The 16,700-nt window shown below is 41.4% G+C and overlaps 2 protein-coding genes across 2 annotated transcripts; both read right to left on the bottom strand.

Moving 5' to 3' along the window:
• Positions 1 to 157: 157 nt before the first annotated feature.
• larp4ab (La ribonucleoprotein 4Ab) lies at positions 158 to 10,434 on the bottom strand. Its single transcript, XM_030092302.1, has 15 exons — positions 10,053 to 10,434; positions 8,426 to 8,564; positions 7,855 to 8,095; positions 7,034 to 7,170; positions 6,739 to 6,842; positions 5,438 to 5,548; positions 5,278 to 5,331; positions 4,283 to 4,495; positions 4,036 to 4,139; positions 3,609 to 3,833; positions 3,347 to 3,398; positions 3,056 to 3,214; positions 2,834 to 2,946; positions 2,579 to 2,747; positions 158 to 2,399 (listed from the first exon to the last, which is right to left on the bottom strand). The coding sequence occupies exons 1-15, from the start codon at positions 10,053 to 10,055 to the stop codon at positions 2,016 to 2,018; spliced, it is 2,208 nt and encodes a 735-aa protein (XP_029948162.1). The 5' UTR covers positions 10,056 to 10,434; the 3' UTR covers positions 158 to 2,015.
• A 2,254-nt stretch (positions 10,435 to 12,688) lies between these two features.
• Positions 12,689 to 15,686, bottom strand: pfdn5 (prefoldin 5). The gene is made up of 6 exons (XM_030091974.1): positions 15,572 to 15,686; positions 15,150 to 15,252; positions 14,862 to 14,893; positions 13,683 to 13,757; positions 13,458 to 13,563; positions 12,689 to 12,961 (listed from the first exon to the last, which is right to left on the bottom strand). Exons 1-6 carry the CDS (start codon positions 15,635 to 15,637, stop codon positions 12,876 to 12,878), a joined length of 468 nt encoding a protein of 155 aa, XP_029947834.1. The 5' UTR covers positions 15,638 to 15,686; the 3' UTR covers positions 12,689 to 12,875.
• Between the last annotated feature and the right edge of the window lie 1,014 nt (positions 15,687 to 16,700).

Raw genomic sequence — 16,700 nt, forward strand, 5'->3', positions numbered from 1 at the left:
AAAATGAAGACATTGCCAACAGGCATGCACACATGTATTACACCCCGTCCAGCCCCAGCGGCCATCACAACACAGACACTGAGCGGATTTAGTGTCTCCATGTGTCGTGAACTGATTAAGAATTGACAACCCAGAAAGCCTTTTTGATTGCAACACATTTATGTACTCCTGGACATTTTTTTTTCTTTTCAATTCTGAAACTGAACACTGTTAAGGCACTGGATTCCTGGGCTGAGACAGTAATTCCATGCAGTCCGAGCAGAATCATACTCCTTCATACAGTTTACACTAAAAACTGAACTAGTGATGACAGAACGGAAAATACTGTACAGTGCAGTAAATGGGCACAAGCACAGGACTGGAAACACAAAGAATAACCAACTAAGGAACATCTGCTCATTCATCGTTACATTTAGCTAATCATCATATGCAACATCTTTAACAACTTGGTTGAGGGAGAAAAAAAACTTTACAAAAATTGAAAGCCTTGATATTTTAAGGATAGTGCATTTCAATTCACACCAACAAAGTGTTGTTCTCACTCTAGAGGGAGAACAGTACAGATCCATATCCACATTTTTTTGTAAGAAAAAAGAATGTCTGAAATCATTTGAGCATTTGAAGAAATATCACAAACACTGATGCAAAGAAAATAATTGATGCAGAAAATGAAAATGGTTGCGCTGCTCTACACAATCCACAATGTCAAAAACGATTCCAAACTAAATCAGTATATACACAAAGAACAGTATATATACACAAAATAAAATTTAAAAAAAAAAACTAAGCTAAAATGTGGGTTGAGATCAATATACTACATTCATCTGAAGTTTTTCTTCCCACCAAAATAAATTTTAGCAACCAATGTCACCAAGTTAAACAAAACACTAGTCTTCACAAGTGTTGGCCCATTTGCTGGGGGAATAACAAAAACAAAAACTCATGTTCTTCAGAGCATCCACTAGCAGTACATGTGCAGGATTAGATTGCCAGTGAAACCGCACTGCTCGTCAACATTTAAACACTGAAGCGAGACGACTATGACTCTTAGGTCACCTTGCCTGGTAATAAAGTCCCTGAAGCTAATCTAGGCTAAGCAGGTGAGCTGTGCACCGGAGGCTGCTGTGAAATGGTTAACTGGATCACTTGGACAAAGTCCACACTAAAAACCGAGTTTTAGTAAGTTAAACACCAGACAAACATAAGATAATCCTTATCTGGTTATTTGTCTATCGTCAGTCATTCAGTATCACACAAGACACATAAGCACATGGGCTACAGTTTAATTACAGTGCCTGTTTAAATATTAGCAGTGCTGATCCAGACTTAAACTAAAGACAGCTACAGCCCAACACAACTAATACCAAATAAGTATTGGCAAATGTCAAAAAACAAAAACACTTCAGCAGTATCATCTGTAGAAGAGTCTCAAAATCACAAAAGAAATAGTCAAAAATATCCTCTTTATAAACCACCACTAGCAACCACTCATTACTCTGCAATGAAGTCAACATTTTTCACGTTATAAATAAATTCATATACTTGATTTTCATAAACTACAAAAAAAAAAAAAAACAAACCCAGGAAGGGTCACATGCAAACAAGCTTTCTAAAGAAATCAAATGTAACTCGCCGTTTTGCATGTTTACTAGTTTGATTAGATATAGAGATGCACGACTTCCTTTTCCCTTCTTTCTCTCAAACACTCGTGTATAAACCATTGATATTAAGCGCGTTGTGAAGGGGGGGGGGGGGGGGGTGTCACTACATGAGCAAGTCATTGTGACATGTCTTTAGGGAAAATATATTTTCACTATAAAGCCTGTTAACTTCCAGACTATATGCATTTTCTTTTTAATTATCACCTATATACAGTCTTTCTGAATAATTTCAGGTCTGCAACAAGATTCTTTGACAAAGTTAGCCAAAGGAAATAAATTCATCTCTTATTCACATATCTTATATATTTACAATGTACAGTTCACAGTTGTCTTTCACTTCATGTGTTTGTGTTTTTAGTTATTTGGTGAGCTTGGGGGAATGTTTTGTTCCTTGCCAGTGCGTCGGGCTCCCCGCTGTGGGGAAAAGCGTTTGCCTGTGTTCAGTCCTCTCTGATGCTCCCGAATTTTGTTCCCGGCTCCGGCGGCTCTGGCCTGGCCGGCGGCCCCTTTGAAGGGGCGCAGCGGCTGCCGAGGGGGGCGTTTGTCCCCGGGCTTCTCCAGACTTTTTCTGGAGTTGGGTTGAGGGTCGTCGACCCGGTTGACCTTGAGTTCTTGCAGGGGTTGGCTGGCTGAGGGAGTGGGAGAGGAGGAGGAGGAGGAGGAGGGAGGGGCTTGTGCTGGCAGTGGGTCTTTTGCCATCCTCTGGCACACCTCTGCATAGCTGAGCTTTCTTGGCCCCTGGTGACAAAATGAGGCAAAAATAAAAAATTAGATGCTGGATCAAGAACACAATTTGTCAAACATGGACATCCTGGTATCAGCTTTAGTACAGGAGACAAATGACGGATCTACAGACTTTATAGTGTCTTTAAAGCAACATAAACGGATGTGGCGCTGAAGGAAAGGACAGGGCTTACCGATTCTGTTGTTGGAGTCAGGGACGAGGGTGAAGTTACTTCTGTAGCGACGGCCTGGCTGCATTCAGTGGAGGGCAGTTCCGGAGCTGTTGAAACTTCTACTGGCTTGGAGACTGCCAGCACAGAGGGAGGTTCTGTTTTCTCCTCCGCCTTTGTTATTGCTGGCGCACTGAAAAAGAAAGCGTGAAGTCCATTTTTTCTGGGTGCACATTTCTATTGTCATCGCTGATTCAATCAGCTTGAGGTGAGAGTTACCTTGATACTGGTGGAGCTGCTGTTTGTGGAGCCGCAGTAGCAGGTGGGGAGACAGAATCAGGTGTGTTTACAGGACTGACTGAGATGTTTCTGTTAACTTCTTGGCTCACGGGCTGGGAGGAAAAACAAAAGTCACTGCATTAAAATACTAAAAACACAGATCGACTTGCATGGTGATTTCAACTGTCCTTCGTCGGAGGCCTGAAGAGACTAAATGCTCACCTTGGTCGTCACTTTTAAGCCTCGCACAACATCAGAGAGACGCACCTCCAGGGTGGTCTCACCCGGCGTGCTGACAACGGAGCCGGGCAGAGGAGGGAAATTGGATGCTGCCAGATCAAACTTTGGCGTTGGTTCCTTTTCTTCCATTACAGCAGGTTTCTGGGGGAAACATTTTCAGACACCCACTTAAAAAAAAAAAAAATGGCAAGAGAAAAGACCTTTTATCCCCCCAAAGACAACTTGGATGAAGAAAATAGTCTTCACATTGAAAAATAAAGGAAATGTGCTGACCGTCATACGCTCATCTTCTCTTCTCCTCCTCATTCCTCGATGGCTGCCTCTCCTTCAAAAAGACAAATTTGTATTTAGATTATATTCACAAAACCCATATCAAAAAAGTCTCACATCAAAACATGAAATTTCATTACTTACAGCAACTGAGCAAAATCTATACAATAAGAATTTCTAGCTTTTACAGCACAAGCGGTTTCAGACCAACATTGCACTGACTCAACATTTTGTATGAAATCCATCTCCATGCAATTTAACCGACCTGCCCCGCCCAGCAGCGCTCAAATCTCCACTGGGTAGGACCATCAGTGGAGGGGGGTCTTTCAGGCCGAAGGAGGCCAGACACAGTGGCTGTGGTGTGGATCCCGTCGTTGCTCGTGCCTGGATGGTCTGTGGACTCATGGGGCCAGACGTGCCGTTCATCAGGACACTTGGAGGTGAAGAAGAAACCGCAGTTCCAGACCGGGGGGAACCCTTCATAAGGCTTCTGCGTGAAAAAAGAAAACACGGCAACCTTAAAGGTCAACTCCACCACAAAAACCAGAGAGGTTGATATTTCTTATATATGGGGAGTAAAGCTGTATCAATGACGAAGATGCCTGACACACTCGTATCGTTCTCAATTAAAAAGACAATCAAACTTATCAGTTAAGTCATGCTTTGTATTTCATGAAACAACTCGCGCCTACCGGTTCCTGCTGGCAGGATGATGGATATCGACTGAGCTGGAGTTTGCTTTGTAGTTTCCAGGACTGTTAAAGCCATTCATGAATCCGCTGTTGGGGAAAGGTGCCTTCAAAAAAAAAACAACAAAAAAAAAAAAAACACAATTACACAGTGCACCGCAGAAAAGTCCATCTCTGATGACCGAAGACAACAGAGGCAAAGAACAGCACAGCTGTGACAGCGTTGGCTGTGACTGACTTGGGTGCTCACCAGTGGCGTTTCAAAGTAAGGGACGACAGAAGGGTTCCAGGTGGGCGACACAACTGGGTAAACGGGGTACTGCTGCTGTGGACTGTACACCTGCTGCATGTAGACTGGAGAGCCATACTGGGACTGCGGTTGGCTATGCTGACTGTACACGCCCGAGTCCACGCTGCGGAAGCCATTCTTTCCAAAGAAAGTGTTGATTGCCTTAATGCGGGCCTGAAGGAGAAATGACAAAGAACCACCATGAATATGTGATACAACGCTTCCACCATGTCAACAGTGAACAGCAATGAAGCTCTTCTGTCCTTATGTCCCCTCAGATCTCATAATCTCACGGTCATTAGGCCATAAAACACTGCACTAACTAGGAGAGAGGGGGGGAGGGTTGAGAGGAGAAGAGGACGAGGGAAAAGTAGGAATACAGCAATGAAACAGAGATAATTGTACAGAGAGATTGTGAAAAGTTCCTCCCAGCTAGGCACAGTGCATATGGGTCCTTCCAAGCGCGATACTGATCATCACTGGGGCTTATATGGGACCATTATCACGTCAGCCTTGTGAGCTTATCAGGAGCGCAATGTCAAACCAAAGTCCAGCTGACAGAAGATTTATACGATGTGGAACTTGCAAAAGGTGAAATACCACATAGGGACAAGAAAGGCAATGACGACGCTGAGCAGCTCGGATTTAAAACTGAATGGACAAACACTCAAAGTAAAGAGAATTAGGGTTTCACATTGATGTGGAGTCTCTGCACACAAACGTAAAGGTCACTGCTTGAGGTGAAGGCTTCACCCAACAGACAGGCCTAAATAATGACATAACAGGTGAAAGTGTATCTAAAGTTGACAGAGCTTACCGACGCTCTAGATTATGATCTAACTCAAAACCAACAAACATAAGTGCGCTTTGCAGGGGCAAATGGGGCGGGGGGAACAAAACAAAACAAAAGGAAACCTTGGATGTATGCTGAATAATGTAAAATAAAGCATACACACCATGATTGGTTTCCCCTGGAACACCTTAACTTCCTCTCTCAGGTACCGGTAAGCCTGAGGGTGAAAAACAGAAATCAATCATGCTCACACTTGTGTAAACTCAGTGCTGCTCCTTTGAAGGCATCTTAAACAGGAATTGATGAATCGTGAAAGACTGTACCTGTAGTGCATCCATATCCGACTGAAACGTAATGTACCAGTTGCTGTTGTGAGCAAATTCAGCACTTAAAACCTTGGGACAGTTGTCACTCTTGAAAAGAGCTTCTACCTCCTGTAAAAGTAAAAACAAAATTTTAATACATTTTTGCAATGAACAAATTCAATAAGGTGATACAAACTTGTAGACTTGAATATGCTAAGGCTTTTTTTCTCTAAAATAAGTTTCTAATTGCGCTCCCCCCCACCAAAAAAAAATCTCATAGTTGAAATTGAAGTCATGTCAGCCTAACTTCTTCTGAACTGCAGAGCATATCACATTATGAAGAGAGGCGGCCGACCTGAGGCTAAACTTCCAGGGAACTGTTACTCATTAATCTGTTGCTCTGCCTGCTGTTCCATAGTGGAAAAAGAGGCCAGAACCGGCGATACCAAACTGGGCTATTCTGTTGAGAATTTTCAGTAGGAACACAGAAAAGGATGCCATTATTTAGGCGAGTGTTGTGCAGACATATGACGAGGAAAAATGCTATTGTAAAAGCAGCATGCCACTTTTAAAAACTGGCTGTGCACCCTTGCCTAACTTGTTTGCATGGAACTGACCATGTGTGGCTGCACCAGAGCTCAAAGTCACAAGTGGCAGAAGAAACTGCACAGTTTCAGTTTTAGCAAAATTAAAAGTATAGCAATGTAAAACATAAGCCAAAGTTAAACGTGTCTTGAACATGGAGAAGACATAGCAGTAGGACTTCAGGAGAAGGCAGATAGCAACACCGCCTTAAAGGCTAAACTCTATGATGCTTGCAAAACAAAGAATTAAACTCCTGCGTCGGTGAACAGCAAACAAAAACTGTACATAGACTGTTACTTTACATGTAAACGCTTTTGGGCATGCACTTTAAAGCACTGTACTCTTCTTTTCTACCTCTACAAGAGCTGTAATGTCTGTTAACAGCCATAAGCATTGAAGTGTGGCACTGTGTCCTCAAGAACTTTTCTCAGTCAGAAGAGGAACAAGCAACAAGTAACATTTGTTCCGGACAAAATGTCAGCTTGAGAACAGCAATGCAGGTTCAAAGTAAGTTGTAAAAGAGCTACAATAAGCCACTGTTTAAAGGAAGAGCCGGCACAAAGCTCAAATTTACTCAAAGCAACATGAGTTTATTTCAGCAACTGTCAACTTGTCAGTAGGTTCCTATTAGTGTAACCAAACAGCAGTATCTTGTTTGGCAGATTTACTGCCGAGATAAACAGGTGGATGCGGCATAGGGCTGTGTTTAATCTGCAGTATGACGTTGCCTTTACCTCAACCGGCGTAGTCTCAGGCACTTCTCTGAGAATAATGATGCAGCGACTGTGGTTTGGCCGAACTTTCTCACCAGCTTCATCAACTTGAAACACTGGAGAGGCTGTTAAAAGGGAAAAAAATGAAGATTTCTAAACATTTAATTACTTTAATCAGAAATAAGGACATTATCAAATCCTGCTAATGCATTTCAATAAATATTTTCAGAGACAAACTGATTTCACTGAAGGAAAATAAAGTGCTTGTCTCTTCATGCACTTCTGCAGTAATTTCTGATTAAAAGAATTCAGGTACCTCGCATTACATCCAGAATGAGATCCATATCTGTAGTGAGAGCTTTGATGTCCTCCATGCAGGCAACGGTCCAGATGGGAACAAACTGATCACTATCCATCTGAGATATCAGGTAGAGGTCCTTTGATAGGTTCTCTCTGCAAACGTTTAAAACACAGTGTTTACGTATTTTGAAGATCACACTCATTCGTCTTCAATACTACTACATCCAGAACCGGGCGCAGTGTGCTTCAGCATATCCCAGTTAATTTAGAAAGATTATACACTTCAAACGTTCAAATGTTTGCTTGCAATTCTCTGACAAAGAAGCTGAGCAGACACAACAGGCAAAACAATAAAAACCATAGCATGAAATTTGCAGCCTGAAACGTTGGAATATATTGCATTGCTCCATTAATTACATTGGCCCATTGAATTGAAATAAAAAATCTTTGCAAATACAAATAACTGGACAGCTGTATGGTGACACATGAGTTGAGGCCAAAAATAAAGATGCTCCAGAGTGAGTCAAGGTAATGTCACAGGGTTAACTGGGTCAGTCCGTTTCCGGATTCTGTCAATTTAATCAATTGGTATTTTTGGTAAAAACCAAAAATAGAACTCTAATGCCAAAACTACACCTTGATGGAAAATTATATTTATATTTGACACAATCTAAGCTATACTGTTCAATCTGTAATCAAATCAGTCCATAAAGATTAAATAAAACCACAGAGTCATTTATTACTCTGCTTTTGTGGCTGCACATTCACATACCAATGCATAAGATAGAGTAACTTTGCATTTAACAGTGTCGGTGTAAAAAAAAAAAAAAAAATCACCTTGAAAAGCAGAACTCCAGTTGTTTCTTTAATGACTCTCTCAAAGTTTCTTCAGACACGGTTTGTTCCTTCGCCACATCATCCATGCTGGATTCACATTGAGAGTCATAGACCAAATAGCCCAAGTCAGGCTGTTCAATGCCATTCACGATTCCTGTAGTTACAGGCGTGCAATCCAGTGTGCTATCCAGATACTCCGTGTCAAATCCTTTCCCTCCTGATGGGGAAAGGTCTGTGTAACCTAGGAGAGAGAAGGAAAGCAATAACGAATGGATTGTGAAATAACTGTCATGTCTGCAAAATTACATAACAGCTTAAGAAAGCTTTGTCACGTTTGTATTTATTGTAGACACTCTCCCAGAGGTATGACTTTCAATAATGTTATCTACCATGTCTGGCAGTACTGAGTGGCACAATGGGTCACACATACATTTTTGTCACAACCCTCCCCATCTGCTCATTCTTTGGCGAGATACCCACACAAGAGATTAAAACCCTCTTTTTAAATAATCTTAAATTGTGGAGGTTTCCGACACCACAAAGTAAACATTGTATGCATTTTAGTGCATACCTTCAGTCATCTCAGGAGAAGAGGGATAGGTCTGCAACCACGGAGAATCCACTGTTCCCTCTGGGATGTCATTCTGTTGAGCAGGAATTTCCTGCCACACTTTGGCATTGGGGTTCAGGCCTGCTCCCTTTGTGGTGACCTTCAAAAAGAAAGACAAAAAACCCACACAGAATTTGTTAGCGGAAACTACTTTTGGGTGCATACTACACCCACTGTGTCACCTTCAACAGAGCAGCTTTAGAAGGATAGCAGCATTCTGAAAATATTTCACCAACATTGAGTTGCGTTGCAATGCATTGAATTGCAAACGGGTTAAACCTGAGTCACAAGGACAAATTTATTTAGGTTAGCAAAGTCAAGACAAGATTAAAAAAAAAACAAGTGATGCATTGTTCAAACTGGGGTTATCAATCTGGCTGCTCAGGAAAGTACTTCTCAGTGTGGCCTTCATACAGAATTATACAATTCAGCCTTGAACCCTTGACAAGGCCAATAGAAAATTCACGACTTTCCTAGTTTCGACACGCAGCGAGACATAACAATACAAGCCACAGTTCCAACACCGACTAAATATACTACAGCCAATCCAATGAATGAAGGCATAACGGACATGATCCTCTAATCCAGCTTTGTGTTTTTGCAACACACTCAACCTGAGTGCTCATTGGCTTGGTCATCACAGTTTCCCCGCCTCTCAAATGAGTCACGTGTAACCTTACATGGCGCAGGTCCACCAGAGCTTCAGCGTGACTCCAGCGAGCCTTCTCGACCCGTCATCCTTGCTAAAGTAACACTGTATTAAGGTCGATGATGGTGACCACACAGTTAAACGGTGTCCTTGAACATCTCAGTCAAAAAAAACAACAAATCTCGGTCGTACAGCAGCAGCAGCGGGTTTACAGAGCAGCTTCTCTGGAGCGCGGGGACACCGAGCACATGGCGACTTTGTGCCTTGGAAATTTAAACACGCATCGATGACTCAAACGCTGGCTTCTCCGATAGCTCACTTCGACTGAGTCCAAACAACACGGAGGGTTTTCTAATCGATTATTAAATCAGTCCCATGCCGACCCCTGATCTCAGCCGCTTCGCGGCACTGTTGCGTGACCTTTATCACGGAACTCCTCGGTAGCTATTTAGCTGCAGTTGTATAACCGCGACCATATAACACACGTCACGTGCCGCAGAAACTACACGTGAAATTTATCAGTAAAAATACACATTTGAGATAGTGTGTAACTTGAGAGAAAGAGACTCTGTCCAAAAAATAAGACACACTGAGAATCACAGCGTTCAGCGGGGTTCGCTTTAGTTCAAACGCTACCATATGTTCACTAGCAGCACCACCTTGGAGCTAACTAGCTTGTTTTCCTACTAGCAGACTAGTTGGAACCAGTCTCACTTCACACCGCTAACGTGAGCTAGTTTGACTGACAGTCTGATGTAACTAACAACGAACACACGAGCGGGTAATAAAAACCAGTCTCGCGGAGTACTATTGCACGTTACAGTGTAAAGTTACACCAGCGGCAGCGTGGACGAGCCTCGGATAGCGCGAGCGTGGAGCCCGTGCAAGGACGCAAACAGGTTGTTAGCTAGCGTGCCCGCTCCCAGGCCCTGAACTCACCATGCTGGTTAAATCCGTGTCCTCTTCTGCTTCGGGAGAAGTACTTTATGAGATGACCGTATACTCAAGCAAACGCCTCAACTATTAAAAACAAAAAAACTTATTGAGGGTCGTCCGTCCGTCCTCGGTCTCGGCGCTTGGCGACCGTCTCCCAGCAACTCGTGAACGATTACTCCCAACACACAGCGTCCGCGTGCTCCCGTCCAACCGGCGGAGCACAACTTTACCCAACTTGGACAACTGACGACGAGTTGTCTGTTTTTTTCTGGAACACAAGTAGCTTTCGAAAGAAATGGGTTCCCGGCTCAGTTCTTCATGCCGAAGGTCCTCCTCGCGGCGGTCGCTCAGCGCGTGACAGCTGCGTCCTCTTTCTGCCGCCGCGTTAACGTTGTCCGTCCAGACAGGCTGCACTCCGCCCCCGCCCAGCCTCCCCGGCAACAGCGACGTGTGTGTGTTTGACCTCCCCGAGGAGGAGGAGGGGGAGGAGGGGACGTGCGCTCCGTGCCCTCCTGAGATCCACCTTGATCTTGTAATCGACCTTTTCAGATCAAAAAACTATGACTTGCCCTTTTTTTTTCTCCCCCAGGGAAAAGAAGTGACATGACTGAGGAAGCAGGGAAGACGCTGAAAGAAGTTATTGTACGACATACTGACGATATATCTAGATTAGCATCATTTTTAATGACAAATAAACACCAAATGAACTTTTTTCTTTTTTTTCTTTGAGCTGTGCATGTAATATATTTAAGCAATAAAAAAAAAAATCAAGAAAATTCCCCCTTGTGTGTCCTCATATATATATATATATATATATATATATATATATATATATATATATATATATATATATATATATATATATATATATATATACATATACACACATATATATGTCCTCATATATGTGAGGTCAACTGACCTTAAATTGCTCTTTGGTGGAAACGTGAGTGTTTGGCTTAAGATGAACTGGTGATCTGTTCTGGATGTACCATGTCTTTATATGGAAACTGTGAAATTTTAAACCATGGGTTATCCCAATAAAAATGCACAATCTAAACTTATTAGAATGTTTCATTAAATGAAATGTTCCTTTGCTGTATGTTTTAGCCAGGCTGTGGTAATGACTATTGCAAAAAGATTTTTGTGTCGTGTCAAGTTCAGTCGTTCACAAGCTTGGAAATAGCTTAGAAAACAATTTTATTCACTGATTTTTCTTTATGTTCCTGAATATGGAGCAGTACTCAAAATACAGATTGTTGCCTCAAGCAGAATTTAAAAATTGCCAAATCAAACTGCTGTATTTATAAGAAATTATTCATCTCACCAATGAAAATATGTGGGAGTTTTTTTTCAGTGACTCTCATGTCTTGCAGCATGTGGTGGTGGTTGATGTCATGCAGTTGAAAAAAATGTCAAAAAAAATCGTCAATGCTTTCTCCTTAAGTATTTTTTTTAATTTAAAGAAATGCCCTCTAAAATATGTGAAAAACAAGTTTTTATGATCTATACAGCAAAATTTTCATTTCACATTTTCTTGCTCGAAAAATATTTGACAACCTTACTCTGATCACATACTGTGATACTTCATGTATAAATGTATTGAAAAAAAACCTGTACAAAAATCCAACTAAGAATAAAAAATTGAAATGGTCAACATACATCTGACTGTAATTGTAAAACAGTAAAAAATGAAGGCTTGCTGTCTTTAAATCAATTAAATAACACTGGGTTCTGTGAAGTTTGTCATGGCCTTCCTGTGTTCTGTACTGTTTTCCACCAAAGAAAAGAAAATTGCACGGCCCATGGGTGATGCTCTGTAAGATCATTATTAATCATCTTTAAAGTGACGTTCTCTAAACAATGAGCTAATCAGCAGTGAAACTATGAGTTAAACTGAATCTATCATGCATCCTTAAATAGATTATACCGTCCCAGACAAAATGACATCTATTAAAATGTTTACGTACAGCTGTGTATATTTAGACAAGCCAGTCAACCCTTAGTTCATGACCTCTTCACTGACAGCGAGGAGGACATGACCTCTGACCATAATTAGAAGCGAGTCAGTGTGGTTAAAGGTTAAAGAGGCTCAGGCACTGTGTTTATCTTTTTGGAGTAACTCCGTCATGAGACAAAGGCTAAACTCATTGATCAAGAAAGGATTTCAATCTCAAAAGATGAAGAAAGATCCAATCATTTTGGTTGAACCGTGTTTGTTTACAAGGGAACTCATGTTTTCACTGACACGTTGGATGTGAACAATAGCTCGTTATTGACACTGTGAGAGCACACGAATGACTACATGCTCACACTATGAGCTGCTGAGCTTTTAGACACACCCACTCCCAGCTTGTCTGACGGCACTCAGGTGAGGCGTCTCATGACTTAAATGTTGGCAGAGAGAAACCTGCACTCAATTCTGGAGCACGATGTACGATACACAGCTGGGCTTTGAAAAACTTCCAGTTCCAGCTGGTCCTGTTCCTCCTAGTAACTAACCTCAGAAGAGACAGAACAGGTCAGACAACTTAATTAACTTAAGTCATTTAAAAAAATAATAATAAATTGTGATACTGTTTTCAGCATTTGAAAAGAAGTCATTGAACCATACGCACACAAACAAAATAATCTCAAAATCCAAAGTGATGTTTTTATTTGTCAAATTAAATGCTCTTAGAACAATCAAGTACACAATTCATTTGTTCTCTTGTCGAAGCACAAATTTAGACCAAAAGTTTCACATTAAGATTACTTCTCTACAATAGTTGATGGATGTTTTTCTGACACACACACATTTAAAATCTTATCGTGAAGATCCAATCATTAAGCCTTTGTGGCTGCAGCAGTCTGTGATCCCTGTTGGCTCTGTTGCAACTGCTGGCTCTTCATGATCATTACTTCAACCACAGCTGGAAGACAGAAGATGGATTGAATGAGTACCACATTGAAAATAAACTCATCGTAGTGACCACATTTTTAAAATATATAAAACATGAACCATTTAGACATGCTGGCATCGGAATATAACCACGAGTCATGTAGGCTGTACTGCAGGATTTATCAGCAGAACATGACTTTTTCTCAAACTCCCACAATGTTTAAAAATCAAAATACTGATGAATGAATTTGACAAAGAGCATGAAGGATAGATTACAGTATTGAATGTCAATATTTCACAGTGCTTAAGCAGCTCTTTGTTTATCAAACCAATGTGTTGATGTGGTTCTTTCACCAAGACCCTGCAAGGCCTCAGCTACTTTCAATTAAACACATTCTTAACTGCTAGGAAACCTGAAACAAAAACAAAAACCAAAAAAAAAAAGAAGAAAAGGGAGGGGAATTCCTTGATATGATCAAAAACTGAAAAGAGGGAATTGAAAGTGGAGTAAGAAACTGCAGACTTACCCTGTTTCATAGCATGTTTTTCCTGGAGCGCCGGCTGAATCTTTTCTATCTGCTTTGTGAGAAAGTCTATCTTACGCTTGAAGAACGCCTTTGAGTCGTCTAAGTTCTATAGAGACAAACACAAAAGCAAACAAGAACACAAGAAAAGTCAGCATAAACCTGGAGAGAGAGAAAAAAAAACAGGTTTGTTTGATCTCATCTCATTTCAGAATCAAATATATTTACCTTTTCAACATAGTAACCTGTCCCCACGTCCACCAAAACATGTTCCACGTCGTTTAATGTTCCGGGAACATACATCTGAGGAGGAGCACTGTTAAGGACAGACGTACAGAACTACAGATCGCTTCACATGAAGTGCTTCACTCAGCACAGCTTTGTCATTAGGATCACAAAAAGGTGGAAATTCCTGGTAAATTTCCATGGGAAAAGTCAAGCTGGGGAATTTTTTAAATATTCCAAATTGGAAATTTCACTTGGGGGTTTATGGGAACTAACTGGGAATTGAGGGTAATTTAACAGTAAGGCATCATAAAAAACATGACTGCTGAGTTAAATATCACTCATCCCAACCCATTCGAAAATTCTCCAAAAATCCCAGCAAAATCCCATTCTAAACATTACGTGAAAAAAGTCCCAGCCAACATGCAAATAAAAAAAACATCTTCACTTCAAGCTACTCAAAGCTGCTGGACTGTTTGCTAAACCCTTTAAGGCAAAGTGCTTTTCCCGGGCCTCGTCCACGTCCACCTCAACACGGTGTCCGAACCAGCTTTCACTTCCTCTTGATATTTTGGCAGAACAGTGTACAGTGTCTTACTTATTTCATTTCCTTCAATACTGAAGACTCAATATGTCGCTCGTGCTCTCTTTCATACCTGCAGGTGCCGTTGCACGACGTCACATAATACTCGTGGAACTTTATTGTTCCGCTGCCGTAGAAATCAAGAAACATTCTTCCTACGTTATGATTTGTCCCTACATTGATGATTAGTCCATGTCCACGTCGCAGCAACAACTAAATTCAACACCCTTAACAGTTATATGGGATATTTGTAAGCCAAGCATTAGTAACACACCAAATTTGTTGATTACCACATAATATCAAAACTTGTTTCACTTTGTGTAGTCCACAAACTCAAATGTGTGGCTTCAACAGTCTTGTGCTCAAATGTTTGATCCAGGATTCTAGAAATTATCCATGCATGTGATGGAGGAATGCACATTGCATGTAGGAGGCGTGGTTTCAATAGTCTGACAGTAAGCTGACAGATAATCTACTGTACTTGCATGAAATCTGGTTATTTTAGTCAGCTTCATGATCCCTGACTATATTTAGCTTCCAGTTAAAACCATTCCCATAATTTGCAACCCTGTTTGTCATAGACAGCAGAAAAAGGATACAGAACTGGTAAGGGGCACAAGCAATTCTTTCCCTGCATGGAGGACAGAGAGGAGGACATTGTAAGACAATGACACAGAGAAAAACACACTCGTCTTGAAATTCACATCAGAGCGTATAAATAACTGTTTAATACAGATATCAAAGCCTTGAACAGCTTCAAGATAAAATTCTAAAAGCTACAGTAAAACAGGCTTGAATACAGTCCTAAATGAAGTACACTAAAGAATGAACAGCTCTAAATAGATATTATCAATTTACAAACTAGGATAAGATGAGATGCGACACACCTTTGTTGTTTTTATTGAGGACATTCAGACTATCCTTTGCTTCCACATACTTGGTCTGCGCAACTTTGAGCTGACCAATAGAAGACGTCAAGAACTCAACCTCCTGGGAAAACAAAACACACACACACACACACACACACACACACACACACACACACACACACACACACACACACACACACACACACACAGAGATGTTCCTAAATCACAATTAAACAACCGCAGCTTCGTCAATCAGAGACAACTAACCCTATCATGAGAGGCAGGAGGAGGGTGGCGCCTCCACAGAAAGGCCAGCAGTTACGCCGTTAGCGTCAGATAGGACGGCTGCATCCCGCTCCACCCTCCAGCTTCCTCCCGCATTATCTGCAGCCAGACCGAAGCCGCCCTGACAGCGGAGGAGCCGTGAAACCCCCGGTTACCTGGTCCAGTTGGGTTTTCAGCCCTTCCAGCTGAGGCAGGGAGAGGTCTGTCAGGTTCACCGCCATGATGGAAGCGTGATCGGCCGCAGAGAGCGTCTGTGGAGCCGCTTCCGGGTCAAACACACGGAGCGGTTTTATCCAGAAGCGCGCCCCCGCCTGGTCTAACCGGGAACTACAGTCACAATGGAACCACGTGAGGCAGTCTGGCCTGGGAGAATTGATTGACTCTGCATGTTCTCCCTGCACTTCCTTACAATCATGCATTTTTTTTTTTATTTCAGATTTTTTTTTTAAATTACTTTCAGCAAAATCTGAAAAAAAAAAAAGAAACACAAAACACTACTGTGTATGATTAGATATAGCAGTGCTACAGGGACAGGACAACCAGATTTGGTCAACAGAAAGGAAGATAACATTGTCCGTTAGTTATTAGCACTAAACACTGCCACTTCCTCTTACTAATGGCCACAAACAGTAGCAGAATATGATACATGGTGCCACATATGGCACAACAATAATCGCTACAATGAATCATTACTATAGTATGAAGTGTAAAAGTGAAGTAAGCTGCTTTTACATCTTATAAAGATCACCGGAACACAGAAAAATAAACTTTGACAAGGACAACTATCCAGGGTGTTCTCACTGATTTTTACCATAGTAATGCATCAAGTTTGTAGAGTGCAGATGGTACCATAAATGAAGTCAGTGACAGAGGGCGAGTTGGAAAATATTTTTTATGCTGTGATTTGAGTTAGGACTCTCAAGTTTTGCCTAGCAATCTTGAAATACAGAAAAATTTCTCAATCTGCGTGAAAGATTTATGAAATGACAAAACTGATTTTTCAGTTTGTCTTTGAGCCTTGGGCTGTTGCTGGGTGGGGCAGCATCTTGCCAGGAGTGAGGTGAAGACCAAGGATCATTTTTTGGTGGGAGTTAGAAAGACGTCCTCATCTCCGGTGGTGAAAGCAGATCTATGTGTTTAGGGTGATTGGCAACTTTATTCTGCCTGATGACTTTTCCAACCAGACAAACTGGTCATGAGTTAAACGTTTTGTAAAATATCAGTATTTATGAACAAAATTTTTCCAAGTGATAAATTATCTATTTTCCACACTACAAAACCACC

Source organism: Salarias fasciatus, chromosome 5, assembly GCF_902148845.1.
Source record: "Salarias fasciatus chromosome 5, fSalaFa1.1, whole genome shotgun sequence".
Taxonomy (NCBI): domain Eukaryota; kingdom Metazoa; phylum Chordata; class Actinopteri; order Blenniiformes; family Blenniidae; genus Salarias; species Salarias fasciatus.